The following is a 17,221-nucleotide window of genomic DNA, read 5'->3' as shown; positions in this document are numbered from 1 at the left end:
TTATCTCATCCATATTTCTCTCATTGGAAAAGTCTTGTGGAACTGTATCAAGTATATTATAGAAGTCAGTATATACTGTGTTCATGTTATTCTTTCAGCCATGAAGTCTTATCTTACTGAGCAGGTCAAAGACTCTTTCTACTTTTTATTAGTCCATGTTGATTTTACTTTTCATTTTGTTTTCTGCAAATATGCACAAAAAAAATTACTTCATTTACCTAATTGAAGGTAAATGATTATTTTTTCTTATTGTCACAGCCTATGTCTGCTGTAAGGGTATATTATTGGTCTTTTTCCCTGAGACTCTTCTCATTTTTCCAAGGTACTTGGCAAGGACTGAGGACCATTCTGATACAAGTTTCATTAATTCCTTACATTTGACCTCTACAGAGAAGCTGACTGAGCCTTTTCTTTCAGTATAGTCAGTGTATCAAGATATGCTGAATCTACTCACCCCTGTTTCTGCTCCTCTTTCTTTCTGCAAAGAGTGAGATTCTTAGTTCATGTAAGTGATAGATACTGATGACAGTAAAGCTTTACACATTTCCCAGCAAACTGATGTCCCTTCCTACAGTGGGTTTAAGTGAACCTGAAGAACAAATATTAGCCAGGTTGACAGCTTTCTCCTTCCTAGCTATAATTTTCTCTCACTTCTCTTGAGTAATGGCTGTTGTTTAATCACTTCTTGTCAAAGTCCTTTTATACCTCACCCTTTTATGCCTCTCCCTCATCCATCACTACCACTTTGTCTCAAAAACATTTCAGTGCTGTCCCTGAGCAGACTTGTCCATACCTTGTCAGCAACCTTGTCCCATATCACTTTCAGAACTGATGGAAACAACTGGATGGGGAAAGGTACTCCTGTTGTCTGTTTGCATTACAAATTCTTTCAACTAATATGTCAGAACCCTGGAATCTAAAACTACCAGCTTGATTAAGACAGTCTGTGGGGTTATACGTATAGCTGTTTCAGTGTGATTATTGCTTTAATCACCTCTGTGATCTGAGCTATTGGCAAAATTTTGATTTAATGACATTGTTTCCCATCAGCCTTACACAATCTAAGTCAGAGTAGAAGTGCATGTGCAAGGCCAGGCTATGTTAACTTAACATATGGGACAACACAGTCTGAAAAATCACTAACTGGGGCTCTGCAAGGACCATGGAAGTGTCAGCTTGGAAGCAAACTCTGACAGTGCTTCACAAGCAGCAGGATGATGAATGACCTCTGATCATGTCTGAGGAACTGTGACCCAGAGTCAGAGTCCCTGTGCTGACAATAATTACATAGAAGTAATGTCTGAGTAACTGATAGTTTTAAAAAGGTGCTTCAAATGATATCTCATACAGTAGAAATACCAGGACAAATGAGAGTCCACACCTTTTCATTTCAGGGATCACATAGTTTTCCTCCATACATCTTTAAATGCTAAAGATCTCTCCCCTCCTAGAGAATATTAGCTGCAGCTAACACATGTTCAGCTAAATTTGTGTCTCTGTCAGGCTCTGGGGCAGCAGGATTGCAGTGAGGTGTAAAGGTAGAGCACAGCAGAGCTCTATCAGCTTTACTTCCAGTGCTGCAACCCACAACATCCTCATTGAAATGCTGGACAAGAGTGATGCCTGAGGGAATGATTCTGGAGGTCTCCAGTAAGAATACCTGAGGAAGATGGCAAATTACTTGTGACAATTATGAGATGACTCAAGAAGGAATGAAAAATTCATCCACACTAGCTGAGACAGGCAATAAGACAGTAGTTTATAATCTGGCTTCTGCCCCGTTAGTATATCAGCCTGAAAATATTACCTCTGCTTTCCACAGAAGGACGTAAACTGAAGGAACAAGATCCAAAAATTCATCCACACTAGCTGAGACAGGCAATAAGACAGTAGTTTATAATCTGGCTTCTGCCCCGTTAGTATATCAGCCTGAAAATATTATCTGCTTTCCATAGAAGGACATAAACTGAAGGAACAAGATCAAATGTTGTACTCAACCCTTAAGGTGGAGAAAGAGGGCTCTAGATGCCTGGTGTTTATCTCTCTAGTCTTTAATAAATGCCTTCCAAGTGGCAGAGAATTCTAAGATGAATGACAGTTATGAAGTATTTATTTTCCTAAACAAACACATACAACTAAACTGCTACTGGAGTGTATGCAAACTGATTTCCCAAGCGGAAGCAATTTGCAGTTTCATGCGTGCTGAAATGAGATCAGTCTCTCCATCTGTGATTCAACCATGGAAGCGATTGTCCTTGTTTTCCAAATGGCTGGCTGCTCACTGAGTGGCAAGGGCCAAGGGTGATTCAGCATGGCTTCACACTGCTAGGAACAGACTTCTGTAAGATCAATAGTTCAGGCAACTAATTTTAATCTCCTGATATAAGCAGATTGCTTTTCTATTTTACTTTAAAGCACGTAGGATGCAGTAGTAGTAGGCTATTATCCTAAACCCATTGGTCTAGACTGCAGTGAATGACAAAACCAGTTAGTCTAACAGTCACATGACTGTGGTCATTAGAGTTACAACTGTCAAACAGAGTTTGACAGTCATTAGAGTTACAACTGTTTCTATTTGGCTGAAAGCCAAATAGAAAATGTGGTGCAATAACTTCAAACTGCCATTCAGATACTTCACCTTGTTCTATACCAGTTGTAACGGGCTGAGAGATGGCTTGCTGCACTCACCCCCTCTGCAGAGAAATGTGGCTGCAGTCACTCTTAGAAGAGGTAATCTCTATGACCTGCTGATGAATAGGCCACTTATTTATAAGCATCCTATCTTTCCAAGTGATGCTGCTGTACATCCGCTTTAAACAAGAAGGATTTCCTTTTCTGATATGGAATGTAGTAACTTTGATGACTCTGCACAGGCAGCCAGGCCCATATAAAGCAGAGGAGGAAATTTCCCCACCCAGTTTTCCCTCCCTTCCTCTACCATACATGGAGAGGCTCTTGAATCCTAGGAACTAAAAATAGTTCAGCAGATAAGTTTAAATTAAGATATTTTGAAGCACTTCTTTCTCTGACACTGTGTGATAGCAAGTTAGGAATAGACTGCTGTCCTGGAATGTCTATCCTATTTCCAGTTGTGAGAAAGGTTGAGCCTTTTGTCCTGTGAGATGATTCAGGATGGGGTGAAAATACAGTGCACCTCAGAGAGCACAAGTGGCTGAGAAGAAGCAACTGTGGCTACAGATGAATCCCAAGCCTCCAAAGGTGGGGTGAGAAGAGAAAGACTGCAGAACCTATGGAAAACCAAAAAACCTCACTTGCAATTACTTGTGACAACTATAGTCTGATTCTCCCTGCCACAAGCTCCCACTTTCTGCTAACCTCCTGAAACTGATGTAAAGTTTTTAATTTGTATTTTCTGTATAGAGATAGGAAGTAAAGAACAAAGCTACTGAAAACCCAAGAGCTGACAGCAGTACCAGTGTTACTGAGATCCTTGCAGGGCAACAGAGCAGTGAAGAATGTCAGTTGCCACTCTTGGTGATGTGCAAAAGAATTATTATGTATCTCTGTTCTTTTTTTGGGATTTCAGTTATTCATATAGAAGTTTGATGGTTCTAAATACTCATCTAGAAATAATGTACCTTCAGTTCTGTTTGCTTGAGGTGCAGGGAGTAGTGGGAAAGGAAGACAGTCTCTGGAGCTTAAAAATTACAGTGAAAAGTTAGAAAGAATTAAAACAAAGGATAAGAGAAATACCCCCAAAACTGAAGTAAACATCAGAGCAGACATGAGAAAGTAGTACATTCTAGAAAGAAAGGATAAGGAACCATATGGGGAACAGTCCCAGCAAAACAAAAATCAGTTTTTCACATTCTTGTCATGCAGGGATGGGAGAAGAAGGCTGTGGCAAGGCAAGGAGGGTGTATTAGCAGATGCACTGGGAATATATTTAAATAGTGTTTCAAAAGGCAGCCATCTGCATAGGTATTCACAATGGCTCTCAAATGTCTCCTGCCTGTATATCGATACTTAGGCTCTCACAACTGATAGTCCAAGTCACTTCCTGAAGCTAACACAGGTTTTAAAACCCTGCCTGACTTCTAAACCATTATTTCACATTCCTGTTTAGCAAAACCCAGGAGTGTCTGTGTCCCAGAGTAGGCTACTGTGGATATTGCTAAGGAAAAGCAGAGCTTTAAATGCTGCTGTCTTCATGGGAGCCTCGAGCAGCAGTAGGAGCTGGAGCAATGCTAGCCCAGACATCCTGACCAAGGCTACACCTTTCTGGCAAGAGATGCTCTACCATGTCCTCCCATGCCAGTCCAAGCAGCCTCCCATGGAGCCAGTGCAGCTCAGCAGTCCCCCATCCTCCAGCTGTGTTTATACCTGTGTTTATTCTAGGTATAGGTGTTCTTTAGCTCTGTTCACCACGTAATGAACACCTTCCATCCCTCTTCCTTACTTGCTTGCTTCCCTCACAGTCACTGGCTGCTGAACTGGACTTCTGGTTTAATGGCTGGTCTGCTCCAGCAGGATCAGGATGTAGAATTTTGCCTTCTCATTTACTGATAAGATCCCTAACGCAAGAAAAGACCCTGTGAGTTACCATCCCTGGCAGAGTAACTCCGACAGAAGGACACCCCTGGCCAAACATAAACCAAAAAGAGGGTGAGCAGTGAAGGAGTGATAGGAGAATAAAATATTACCTCAGTCTGCAGTGCTTCTGGGAACCCTAACTCCAGCTGGCAATATTGTTGCATCATCTCCTGCCATGGGATATTATCTTGCCATCAGAAATGCTCTGAATTAAATACATAGTTTTTCTGGGATCCCTCTGTACTGATGCCGTCCATGGAAATAAGTCTTGATGTAAAGCAATTGCTCTTCTACTGCTAGGACTATCGGGTGGCAGGGAGCAGCTGAACATGCCTTTCTCAACATTCACCTCATGCCTGTACATTATTCAGAGGGGGAAAAAATAGCTTCATCTTTAGGGAGCCTGAAATTGCTGATTTCTTTCCTATCCTAAGGAAAATGAGAGCTAAAGACTAGGAAGAAGTAGAACAAGGCATCAGGTCAGGTGCACTGCCCAGCAGAGCAAGACATAAGGGACCCAAGTGAGCCTCCCCTCTAACAGTGGAAAGAGCAGTAGGACAGTGCCCTGTCTGAAGGAAGCACCTAGGTTTGAAAGTTACCTCTACAGGACTCCTTAGGCAGAACAGATAAAAAAATATTTACCCCAAGGATAAAATAGAGGTTTAATAATTGCCTTGCAGTATTATCTGTCCTGGGTAAAATGTCTAGCATTTGAAGCAGCGGATCAGAAGTTAGAATCCATGTTTTCTTTCTGATTCAGTCTAGTAACTTTTCTGTGTCTCTGTTTTCCATTCTGTCACTTTTTTAAAGTCACTTTTTAAAAACCTGCTTTATTTTCAGGCTCAGAGAAATGTAGTGAGTTATAGTACACTAAGGCATATATATGAAAATAAGTTTATGATTACCTTGTTTTTACTATTACTAGATAGATCACAACTGTGAAATCAGATAACACTTTGTTCTGCCCTCATGTTTTTGCTTTAAATACTTTATGTGTAGCAGAAATCAGGAAAGATACCCACAATCAAGGTCACTTCAGGTCCATCACCCATATACTACACTACATTTTTCAGTACTTTATTCCACATGGAAAGGTCTTGACTATCAGGGATGGCACTACAAGGAACTGTTTCAAGAGCTAATTTACTGTCTCCTGCCTGTCCTTGCTGGCAACCCTCCACTGCCAACACCTAAAAAATTACAAATTCTACCTGAACTGACCAGCTGCTACTAGCCAGACCTGGGCATTCTTGCTGGAGTGAGTGCCTGCAGGGAAAGTTGATGTAGAAGAGTCCCTCCCTGAGATGGACAGGGTGAGAGAAATAAATCAGTTTCTGACAAGACTCTTTTGCAGCTACAAATTATCTTTCATCATCCTTGATTGTGTAATACTGCATGCCTCTGTGTCCATGGAGAGCTGAAGTGAACAGAGGGCTCCTTGGGAGCCTCTTGAAATGAGTGTTCTGTGCTTAACACACAGGTAGCTAAGGAGCAAACTGAGCTTCCATAAGATCTCTGGAAAGCCAGGGAAATTTAACCTCCAAGATATTTCCTGACACCATCATGTCACCTGAGTCTTCTTAGCCCAAAGTGTTGAAGAAACCAATGACATACATCCTTTTTCCAGCACATAGAGGTACTACAGCACATCTGGTTGAATGGCTGCTGCCTCTGTGAGTGACTCCCAGACCCCTGGCCCCAGATCCTTTATCTTATCTGTTTCTTAGGATGCCTTGGGTGAGGTATACCCCAGGGCCAAAGCTGCAGCAGGAAGCCCTGGTCTCTGCAGGTCTGATTTGACTCCTTTGTAAGCTAGAGGAGCTAACCCACCTGGCATTTGCAGGAATCAGACTTTTGGAAGGAGAATCCAGCCCAAGAAAAAGGCATGGGTGAATGGCAGTTTAGAGGACTTACTGGCCTGCTTAGCTTTCTCTGTATAAGTGGTGGTTAGGTCTTCATCAATGGGATGTTCCACTGGCCCCACCATGGGGATGAGATGGCGTTCTGCTCGGATAGCCTTGGTGGCGTGGGGCAGGAGCATTGCCTCTGGAGAAGGCTCCCGTCCCTCTGCTGACGGCAGCCGCAGCTGTCCCTCGCTGTCTGAGAACGGAGTGTCTGTGCGACTGCCCGGCAGGCAGACAATCTCCCTCTTGGCCACCCCGCTGGAGCTGGCCAGCTCTGCCCCTCCCTGCGCAGCAGCCTCCGGCATGCTCTCGTAGCCACTCTGTTCAGACAGGGACACCTCGTCCTGAGGTGCATCCGCCCGGCCGGTGGTGCTGTCAGGTGGGGAGCGTGGGCTCTTCCTGCGAGCGCGGCGGTGCTTCTCCTGCGCCACATTGTCAGCATCGCTGTCTGTCTCGCCGTAGTAGGCCTCGCTGTCCGGTGGGGACGTGAGGCTCTCCAGGTGCCTCTGTGACCTCCATGCCTGTGAGGGCTGTGTGGTGGTGGCTGGGGCTCCTGCTGGTTCAGAGCTGAGTAACTGTGCTGAGGGGGTGGGCGCAGATGGTGGAGAGAGCACTCGCTGCCCTGGAGAAGGGGAACGCTGGAGCCACGGGCCAGTCTGGTCCCCACCAACTATCCTGTGGGGAGAAGGAAAAGTGGTAAGCAAGATTTGGTTTGTGCAGCTAAACTGGAAGGAAACCCTGGAGTGAGAGAGGGCTATGGACTGGGACAGTGTTACAGGTGTTTTTCAGGTGGTACAGACACCTGAAGTGTAGACACCAAGGACACACTTATCTCTGACATCAGCTATGTGCTCTCATTCTGATTTTCTGCTTCACAGCTCTATGGAAACCAGGTGCTAAACATTCAAAAATCAGAACACCCTAAAACCATAAAAAAATCTACCAAGCTTAATCAGCTCCCCAGGCATTTCTCTTGGAGAGGTGAATCCTGCATAGCAAGCATTCCCCAGGACAGTGAGACCTACCCTTCAGCCTGCAGCTTGTCAGCAGAGAACGGCTGGTGCTCAGCCAGAAGATTTCCTATTATTACACTGCACTCCAGCTGCTCCTGCAGCTGAGCCTGTGTCAGAGCTGCAGATCCAGGCACCCCCAAACTGCTTTAGTTCAGACTGGGCTCCCAAGAAGTCAGTGCTATTTGTTTGCTCTGACCTCTCTGTGGGAGTAAATAGCAAATACTTAGGATATAAGGCCCAAGTGTTTTTTGGGGATAGGACTATGGTATCCAGTGGTAGGAGACCACTCTAATATTTAGCCTGCTCACTGTGGTGGGGCTGCTTCACAAGCTATCAGACCTGGGTTTTGACAACCATATGCAGTCATGCTGGCCAGCCCAATCCATGGTGGCATTTGCCTTTGGTTTAGACATAGCAATTTCAAGCCTCTAAGACGTGGAGGGATGACTGGAGTAGGTGCCAGACAGACTGGGGCAGTTAACCCTGCTGCTGGCTTCCAGAGGGAAGGAGAATTGGCTGTGGTGACAGAAAAAGAGCCCATTCTATCTTACCTCTCCTCAAGAGTGAGTCTGAATTTCCACAGCAGTTTGACTCCAGCCCACACAGATGGAGCTGGGAACTTGTTCCTTCTTTGTCAGACTCACCAGGGCTTATAAGAGCTATAAAGTAGTCCTAAGTATTTGCCTTCTGAACAAGCATAGCATGAAGCCAGGTAGACAGCACTGCCACTGTAAAGCTGTGCAACTGATGACTTGGATCCCAATTCGAAACTGAAAAATTTTTATTTATGTCAAATGCAAACTTTTGTGGAAGCTAAGGGTGGGAGAATTTCTTTGGCAGTTTATTTTTTTAATACTATTTGCCATTATGAAATCCCACTGGGGATCAACCTCAACATTCCACAAGCAAAACAGAACAGTCCCTCTTCTTCTTTAAACAATTGATCAGGTAACTGAGAAGCATAACTTTTTGTAAGCGAGTTTCTCTTGTTCTGTATTGTCAGGTCAATATCTCTCCCTTCCTCTTTTTCTGAAATACACACACTCCAGAGTCATCCAGGTACCTCTCCTTTCTGAACAGGAGTGATTGGTGTTTTCTCTGTGAACGTAAAGATGAAGTAGGAATAGACATGTGATCAAGAAAGCAACATTTGATGATTTCTCCACTACTCCAAATAAAGACAACTGATTTCATTATTTCCAAACCATTCAGTGTTGGCTCCATCCAGAAGGATGCAAGAAGCCTGCCTTTGTCACTTTGTTAATTCAAAGTGTGCTGATCTTGACCGATTAAAATTTGCCCAGGCACCTGTTTGCTGCAGATAGGCTCCAATGGTGCGAGATGAGGCCTTGGCAGGGGACCAGGAGCTATTCTGGACACCTTGTACAGAACTTACCCATCCCACTTACTCACAGTTAGGGTAGAGAGTGAGCACGTCAGAAGGCACCAGCACTTTTTCTGAAACCAAGGGGAAGATCCTACATGCTCAGGCTTTCCTTCTCTGAGCACTGCCCACCTCTGCTCCTGCTTTACAGATGACAGCAACCAGCATGGCTGTCCTTTCTCACAGTGCTCTCTCTGTCTTTTCAGGACTGTAGAAGATCACATATCCCAGCCCCCTTCACCAAGGCCTGATTTTCTGAGGGTGACTTCTGTTTAGGCAGTAGTGTGGACTAGCTAGAACCTCACACAGCTTTGCTGCCTTCACCTTTATAGGATTATTCATTTGTAGCTTGGGCTGCATCCAGCATGCACTGACGCACTGGGTTAACTTAGCACAGGGAGGACAAGGAACCTTACTGGTACTATTTTTTGTCCATAAATTTGAGCCTGATCTCCAGTATTCCCCTGAACTAGAGACTGGCACAGATATTTCTTCCTATAAAAAAGGGGCCTAGCCACATACCTCTCATCTTTGTGGGAGTCAGTATACAGACTGTTGGACTACAACAGCCCACTGTAAGACAGGGCAAAACATTGAGATGTCAACATGTTAGCCAGGTTAGGACATGGGTAAGTCCTCCTAGTACACCTTGCAGTATGGTGAAACCAAAGGCTTCCTGACTGTCTTGTTTCTGCTGGATGTGGACAGCTGCTGTACTGGATGAAAGCACCCTACTGCCTGCACTGTCACAGCACTGGCACTTGGGAGCAGGTTACCTTTTCACACGGATGTTGAGCATGCCATTGGAGGAATCGATGATCTGCATGGCATTAGCATGGGACAGACCAGCACATGACTTCCCATTGATAGATACTAGAACATCATTTTCCCACAGGCCTCCACGGCACGCTTTGCTTCTCTTTCGAATCTGAAAAAGCAGGAGAGAGGATAAGTATGATGGGAAGAACAGCAGCTATTTAGTTTAGTTGCTGGCCCTTCTATTGCTCCATTTTTCACAGAACAAAATAAGGCCTAAGACTACTGTGCTGACAGAATGGAGTTGGATGAGCCCTGTCTATGCCTTTTGGTCTCTGTATCCCTGTTAATTCGAAGAATCACTCTGCTGAGCATAGGCCTGAACTGATCACCAACCCCGTTCAAGTTCTTTAGTGCAGATGAAAGACTCAAAAATATCCACATGATCTTCTCCTCTTGTTCCCTGTCTCCTAAGTTGGTTAGGGAGTCTGTCTTTCAGAGAACAGACTATGCCTGCACATGTCCATGTGTCCTTCTGCATGCCTCTACTGTACTTCCTTGGTATGATTCCTGACTCATGCAGAGCCTCTGCAAGCACCATCCTCAGGGAAGCTGACACTGGGGAGAGGTGGTGGTTCAGAGGCATATTCTGGTGTTAAGCATTCCTGTTCCAATGGCTTTGGTCAGTGTATTTCTGGACATCTGCATCAGGCTATGTGGTGTCCTATTACACAAGTGTAAACTTGGAATAAATCTTTAGCCTTAACAGGAGTTGTGCAAGATATGCATTGCTTTATCTGAGAAGGGAGTCAGAGTCACTGGCTCCAGGCAAGCTCCTAGATCTGTCCTCTCATGGCCATCTTGCACCAAGTGTTTACTCTCTGTTTTATTCCATCATCCATCAGTTAAACTTCTTACCAACTCAGCCTAGCCTTTCTGCTAGGGCAAGCAAGAAAGCAAACCAAATGCCCACTCAGCCAAAAACCACTGACCTCTCCCATACAGGCAAGCAATGGGGCTACTCTTGTAGGACAGCTTGGCACCCATAACGTACTCATTTTTCACATAAAAGAGTAGCCAGGTAAAATCACTGGGTCAGAGCAAGTCAGAAACAAGGTAGCATTACACTCTATTTGTAGATTCTTCTACAATATTTCTTCAGATCTTGCAGTTAAGTGGAAGATAAATCAGTGCAGAGCTATTTAACAAAGGGTGCAGTGAACAGATTTTGTCAGATCCCTGCAGAGAAATAATACTCAACAGGGCACCTTTGTCCCTATCTCACAGCCTTGCTGCTTGACCCACCAGACTCATCTCTAAAGTTACTTTGCCCACACTCTCATGGCAGCTTCATGAAAGACAAGTGAATGTGGAAGGATTGCTGCCCTGTCATTGTGTTTGCAGAAGCAGCAGGGGAGCAGGAGGGGAGAGAGCTGGATCCCTAAGGAAGTCCCATGGCCTGATTGCCTGGCCTTAGTGGCCCAGGCCCCCTGCACCTATGGGGTGTGTGAGCGCCTTGGGCTTGGCCCTCCTGGCCTGTGCTGAGCAGACAAGAGCAACACTCCTCCCAGGTCAGCCTGTCAGCAGGACTGAGAGGTGTTGGGGAAGAAGATGGAAAGAGAAGGGCTATGCTTCAAGTTGTTTTTGTGTTCACTGGTACTTTATCACTCTGTAGCCTTTCCAACTTGACCCCAAATCCTGCCTGCATGCTTAAAATAGGGACTGGCTCATCCCAGCTGCCACATCCATCAGCCTGTGTCATTTTAGTCCTTTATTTCCCTCCTTGTTAATATAAGCCTGGAATGAGCATGTGTAGGTCTGTAATGAACTACTGCTGAAGAACCACGGTTACAGTATAAATGCTGCTTCCTGCTACTTCATCCAAATGCAGCTGTTAGCTGAGAAGGTAAAGAAGACACATTTTCCAGTGCTGACTACTGACACAACAGCTAATGAAAAGAGTTAGGATGTTGAAAAGAGGTTAAAAGGAGGATTTCCCAGTATTCCCCAAAAGACCAGCTGCTGCTCCATAGCCAAGTACTTGGTACTTAGCACTGGATGGGAACATACTTGCTGAGTATCTCTCCCAGTTGTAAAGTGAGGGGATTGGGGGTTGAAGGCTGTCAGCAGGTGCTCAGAGCATTCCTCACATCCCATGGTATTCCTCCCTGCTCACTGGAACCAAGGATGTAGGCTGATGACCAGCCAGAACAGCAACAGTAAAACTTCCTGCAATTCTCTAGTTCCTCAGAGACTTTGCAGGCAACTGTTTGGAGTTCCCAGGCAGGAAGGATGGGGCTGTGCCCCCAGCACTGCCTGATGCTGTTTCAGGTACCTTTATTCCAGAGAAGACTGGTGGGCCTCAAGCAGGCCATGTGGGCTGATAATCATGAGCAGGCAAATCTTGCCTGTGCTCAAATCTTACTGGACTGACAGAAAGCATATGCACTAAAGCAACTATTGGTATTTCAGTGCTCTACAGTCCAGGAGGGACTTTTCCATGTCTTCATTCCTTTCTGGGAAAACAGGACCAGGTCTCTTCCAGTGCAGGAAGAGACCTATAGAGTCTGAAAGTAGCATATGTCTGGCTCAATCTTCCACAGATTTATAAACCCTCACTGGAAGTTTATGAATTTGCTCCTGGGATCAGAGGGAAATGAACTATCCACAGCTTCATTTTTACACCAAACCACTACCCCACTGCATTTGCCAGGGAGGAAGGCAAAGGGGTTAAACACAGAAGAGGATTGTGCAGAGAAAGAAAGACAGGACAGGACTTAATCCAAAGCTACAACAGCAAGGTGCAGTGTGCTGAAGGCTGCAGAGCTTCTGGACAGAGACCAACCTAAGCCTGCCAGTTTTTATATGACTCACAGTCCCTACTGTGCTGTAGAGACTCTAATGACAACCCATAACCTGCTCATCTTGAGTACAGCGAGAGCAGCACTGAGCCTTTGAGGCCCCAGGCCAGGGTGGCTGCCCAGTCCAAAAGCCAGGCTCCCTGCCCATCCTGAAGGTCAGACTGCCCTCAGGATCAGCCACTTGCTCCCCATGTCCAAAAGATGCCCTCTCCTGGGCATCCAGTGAGCCACATGAAGTGTCACTAACAGGGAGCTTCTGCTTAAGCTGCAGAAATCTTGGAAGGTGTCACCCAACAGCTGTTCTGAAAAGGTGGGAAAAGTTGGAAAAAGTGGTGTTTCAAAGAAAAAACTCTGCTTGCTGTAACACATACCTGAAGAGCTTTCTTGTGCAAATGAGAAGCAGCACTGACAGACTCTGACAAGTGGTAAGGGTTGGCCCCAGACCTGGCCCTGGGGGATTGCATTGTCCATCTTTCTAACACATACCGGTGAGGATTGACCTCTCCTTTTGTGTGAGGAGCCCCACAAATTCTGTGAGCCTCTTGTAACTGACTGTTAGACTTTCCACTCCATGCCTCAGTAGACACACTCTCCCAAGGCATATTCACATCAAGGTATGTCCTGTATAGATTTCAGATGGGTTTAGGAAATCCCAGTTTCAGTCTTTGGATTTATGCTACTGGAAATACAAATCAGTGTGAAAAACTGGAACACATTTATTCAGAAAATTGTCCATCTCCCTGCCCTCTCAGCAGGAGATCTGTAGTGACAAAAGAGCTCTTGTCAGAGAGGTTTGGGTATCTGCAGTACATATGTACATGCACATACACACATGTTTTCTTTCATTACTTTGCCTGCTTCCTCCCATTGATCATGTTCAATCAGACAGAAGGGAAAGGACAGAGGCAGCTGAGATGGAAAAAAAAAAAAGGGAAAAGAGTAAGGCACCAATTGAGAAGGAAAGGAATAAGAAGAGGTGGTGAAAGGAAGGTCAGTGCTAGGAGAGGCCAGGAAGGCCAGGGTTGAGATCAGGCTTTAGCAGTACAGTACAGGTTTCCTTGTACAACCCTAGGCAGACAAAAGGACATGCTGATTGTTGACGTGTCTTGGGGAATTCAGCCTAGCTTTCAGGAACAGAATGCAAGAGAGGAGAGGGTCAGATGCAACTTGGCAGCATCTGTCCTTCAGTAGGGACTATATTTAGATAGTGGTATGTGGGGGCTGAACACATGCTGGGATGCTAAGAATAGAGTAATCCCGATAGTAACTCAGTGGCTTCACATCTTGCCTCAGTACAGCCCAGGGAATGTGTCTTGAAACTTTGCAACCACTCTCCCTGCTGGCCAGCCCTCCTTCTTTGTAATGAAGTAGGCTGTGGGTAAATAGAAGTGGTTTGCAGTGTAGGCTCATCTCACCCATCTCTCCCCTTGCCTTCCCATGCCACCTCCCACTTCCTCTCACTGGGAGAGCTCAGCCTATAATGTAGGAAGATAAATTTTATTATCAGTCTTCACCTAATCTCCTACAATCTTTCCAGCAGAAACCTAGCAGCCTCAGTCCAAGTCAGAGTTTAATACTGAATACAATTCACCTTCCCACCCAATGCCCTTCCACTCTCTGATTGCATCTCTCAATGAGCCATCCCCTTCCCCCAGAAGCTAGAGTGACATGGGCTCCAATACTCCATACAACCTGACAGTGTTTAAATTTTATTCCCAGCCTTCTGTGGTATGCAATCCTGTGACAGGGTTCTCACAGAGAGATAACAAATTACTTTTTGTGGTATAAAGCATTACTAAAATGGAATGACTCAAGCAAGAGCCAACCAGCATGTGGGCCTGCTCCTCCTAGAACTTCCTGCTCAGCTGAACCACAAACAGAGCAGTGGTTAGATGCAAAAGCAGAAACAAACACCCTCCATCTCTTCTTCTTTCTGAAGATGTGTATTCATACAATTTTACTTTTTGGGCCAGTTTGGTTTTTATCCAAGGCCAGGGTTTACTCTTTTTGTGTAAGGAAGGATACTGATGTGGCTAGAGTAAGGAGATGGCTAGAGGGGGTAGATGGCTACAGTGGGTAGATGGCTACAGTGGGATTCAGAAGACCTGGATAATTTTTTGTGTGACCTTGGAGAAGACACTCAGACTGTGAGCCATAAAAGGCAGGAGCCTGGAAACCAGGACATTTTCCAACAGTCTTTCTTTATCTCAGTTGCCTACCTGAACATAGAGATCCAGTGAGATACTTTCCCTATGCCTTATCTATTAAGTAGCAAATAACATCACATCTTCACGTCAATGCCATGTTTTTATTGGAAGCTATTTTACAGGAGAATATCCATAATAATTACACTAAGCATTACAACTACACAGGAAGTTATTTCCAGTAATTTCCTGATGAAACATCGTGTTCCTTCTTTAGAGATGAACTGGAAGACTTGCCTCTTGGTAAAGTAGGCCCACTGTCCCTACAGAGCTACTTCACAGGTCATCCATGGTGGAACTTAATTAGAGAGTCTTTATATAAAAAAAGAGGGAAGAGAACACATATTTTGTAGGATGGACACAGCAAGGGAGAGTGATGAAAAGATGTATCTTAAGTGGTAGGACAGACTTGGGTGGCTTCTGAGCAAGGGGTTTAACAATGAGAGCTGGTAGTGGATGAGGATCCTAGTGCTGCTCAGTTGGTTAAGTACATGACAGACTACAGTAAAATATGTTACTGCCTAGAGTGTACTGGTGCAAGAATGAAAGAACAAGTTCTTAGATGCACTAGATTTAATTCTGACTTGTGCCAGGGGATACAAACTGATATAAAACAAACACAAACAATCAGGGACTGTTGACTGTTGGTTTTCTCCCTCTGTCAGTTTTCCCTTACTGAAATGAAGTGCCTTAAAATTAATTTTTTGTTGTGGTTTTACAAGAGAGGGAAGAGAAAAACAACCTCAAACAATCCACCTTCTTTTCCTAAGCAAAAAATTTAGCACAAGTGTCATTGTGGGGAGCAAGTTTCTAGCCAGAGGTGGCTCCAGGTAGATAAAAAGAGGCAGAATCTCCATAGCTATTTGTTACTTGATGGTAAATCAGCTGAAAAGTAATTGAAATGTAATATCAATGACAAAGAATAATGCCACATGTACTAGAATAGAAACTAAAAGTACTTGATAAGCATTTTACCCTCAACAGAGTAAGCAGCAAGATATCAAGTGTTTTTTATATGAAGCAAGGATTCAGAAAAAACAGATATATTTGTCAAATATTTGTACCAGGTCCCACATTTAGGAGCTGTGAGAAAAGCAACTGAATGTTCAGAAAAAACATGCTTATACATGTCCCATGCAAGTCCTTTTTCTAGAAACTCATCCTGGTTTGTGTGCCATAAAAGATTTTGGGATCTAAACCTAATGAAATTGAAGCTCATAAGCAAGCCTAGCAACCAAAATGTCTTTCTACAGGTCCAGGCACTGAACTGGGAGAGGAGGAAGGAAAGATGCTTGAACACAGGGTAGGGTAATCCAGAGACATGGCTTCAGTCCTCCAGAACAAGGTGTTCCCAGCCCTCACACCGTGTGCTGATACTGCGCTCTAAGGGGCCGTGAGCATTCACAGCCCTGAATAAAAACCCTTCTCAAAACAGAAGGCTCTTTTCAGCTGCTACTAATTGTTGAACAGCAACAGTCTTAAGTAAATTATGCTTCCACAGTATTTATACTGAGAGAGGGCAAATTAGATGAAATTATTTCAATAGAATGAGGGTCACTTTGGTTTGCAAAACAATATTGAACACAGCATCCATAATATTGCAAGAGTGGGTTATTGCACCAAAAGACAGCACTCACTAACTCAAAGGCAGCCTCTCAGCAACAGTCTGAGGAGGATAAGCACCATTGCTCTGTGGCAGCAAGGACAGGATCAGCCACAAGTACGGATTAAAGTACTCCATTCACTTGAAGGATCTAGGGCACTTAGGTACAGAGATCTTCCCATTGCCTTGCAGTATCTTTGTAGTCATCTTGTAGGTATGAATGTACATCAAAAACCAGGCTCAGCCTCCACAGATGTATTCAGTAGTTCTAGCCAGTAGAGGCTGAATAATATCAGTGAATAAACCTGAGCTCTGGAGTACAACTACTGTGGTAAAATGTTGAAATTATCCTAGGCACATCTTTGGCTGAGATTGGCTATTGCTGTCCTGAACAATTCCCAGGCACAGTCTGAGAGCTAGAACAGACCATTCCCAGAGCCACTGCCTATGGGCATGTGGCCATTTTGTTTGGAAGAATAGAAAATGTTAATTGCTGGGCTTCATTACACTCTGTAGCAGCTGGCATGAGTGCCAGAGAATGGTCCCAGGTACATTTAATGCACCAGGTATAGATGGTGCACGTATGGTTTCACTGCAACTTCTCATCAAGAGATTCTTGCAGACCCTCGGAAAGTTCCACTCTCTGTGCTCCCTCACTAGCAGCCAAACACAGCACCTGCCTAAGTGCCAACAGGCCATAAAATATGTCCAGGACTTCTCCCAAAGCAGCTTGAGGCACTCCAAAAACAGCATTAGTGACTGCTACAGACTAGCAGTGCTTTTTTAGGTGTGACAATAAACATTTGTGAAAACAGATGAAGAACGGGCTGCCCACTGAAAAGGGGAGAGGAAGAAAAGGTGCTCACAAATCTGGAAGCCATCAGGCCTATTTGGGTTAGAGCTGGCACCTCCAGCAGGAATAATGTCACGTGAGCATAGGAG

At 44.6% G+C, this 17,221-nt stretch overlaps 1 protein-coding gene across 1 annotated transcript in view; it reads right to left on the bottom strand.

The window, feature by feature from the left end:
* Positions 1 to 17,221, bottom strand: part of SYNPO2L (synaptopodin 2 like) — a 37,313-nt gene that overhangs the window by 13,458 nt on the left and 6,634 nt on the right. The window contains exons 2-3 of the mRNA XM_039727329.1: positions 9,632 to 9,783; positions 6,469 to 7,133 (exon numbers count right to left, since the gene is read on the bottom strand). Coding sequence (XP_039583263.1) covers positions 6,469 to 7,133; positions 9,632 to 9,783 — 817 coding nt within the window. The remainder of the gene's footprint in view (positions 1 to 6,468; positions 7,134 to 9,631; positions 9,784 to 17,221) is intronic.

The sequence above is a fragment of the Passer montanus genome, unplaced genomic scaffold, assembly GCF_014805655.1.
Source record: "Passer montanus isolate IOZ18808 unplaced genomic scaffold, ASM1480565v1 scaffold61, whole genome shotgun sequence".
NCBI classification, from domain to species: Eukaryota; Metazoa; Chordata; class Aves; order Passeriformes; family Passeridae; genus Passer; species Passer montanus.
The sequence above is the reverse complement of the archived record's forward strand: the minus strand, read 5'-3'. Positions and strand labels throughout refer to the sequence as shown.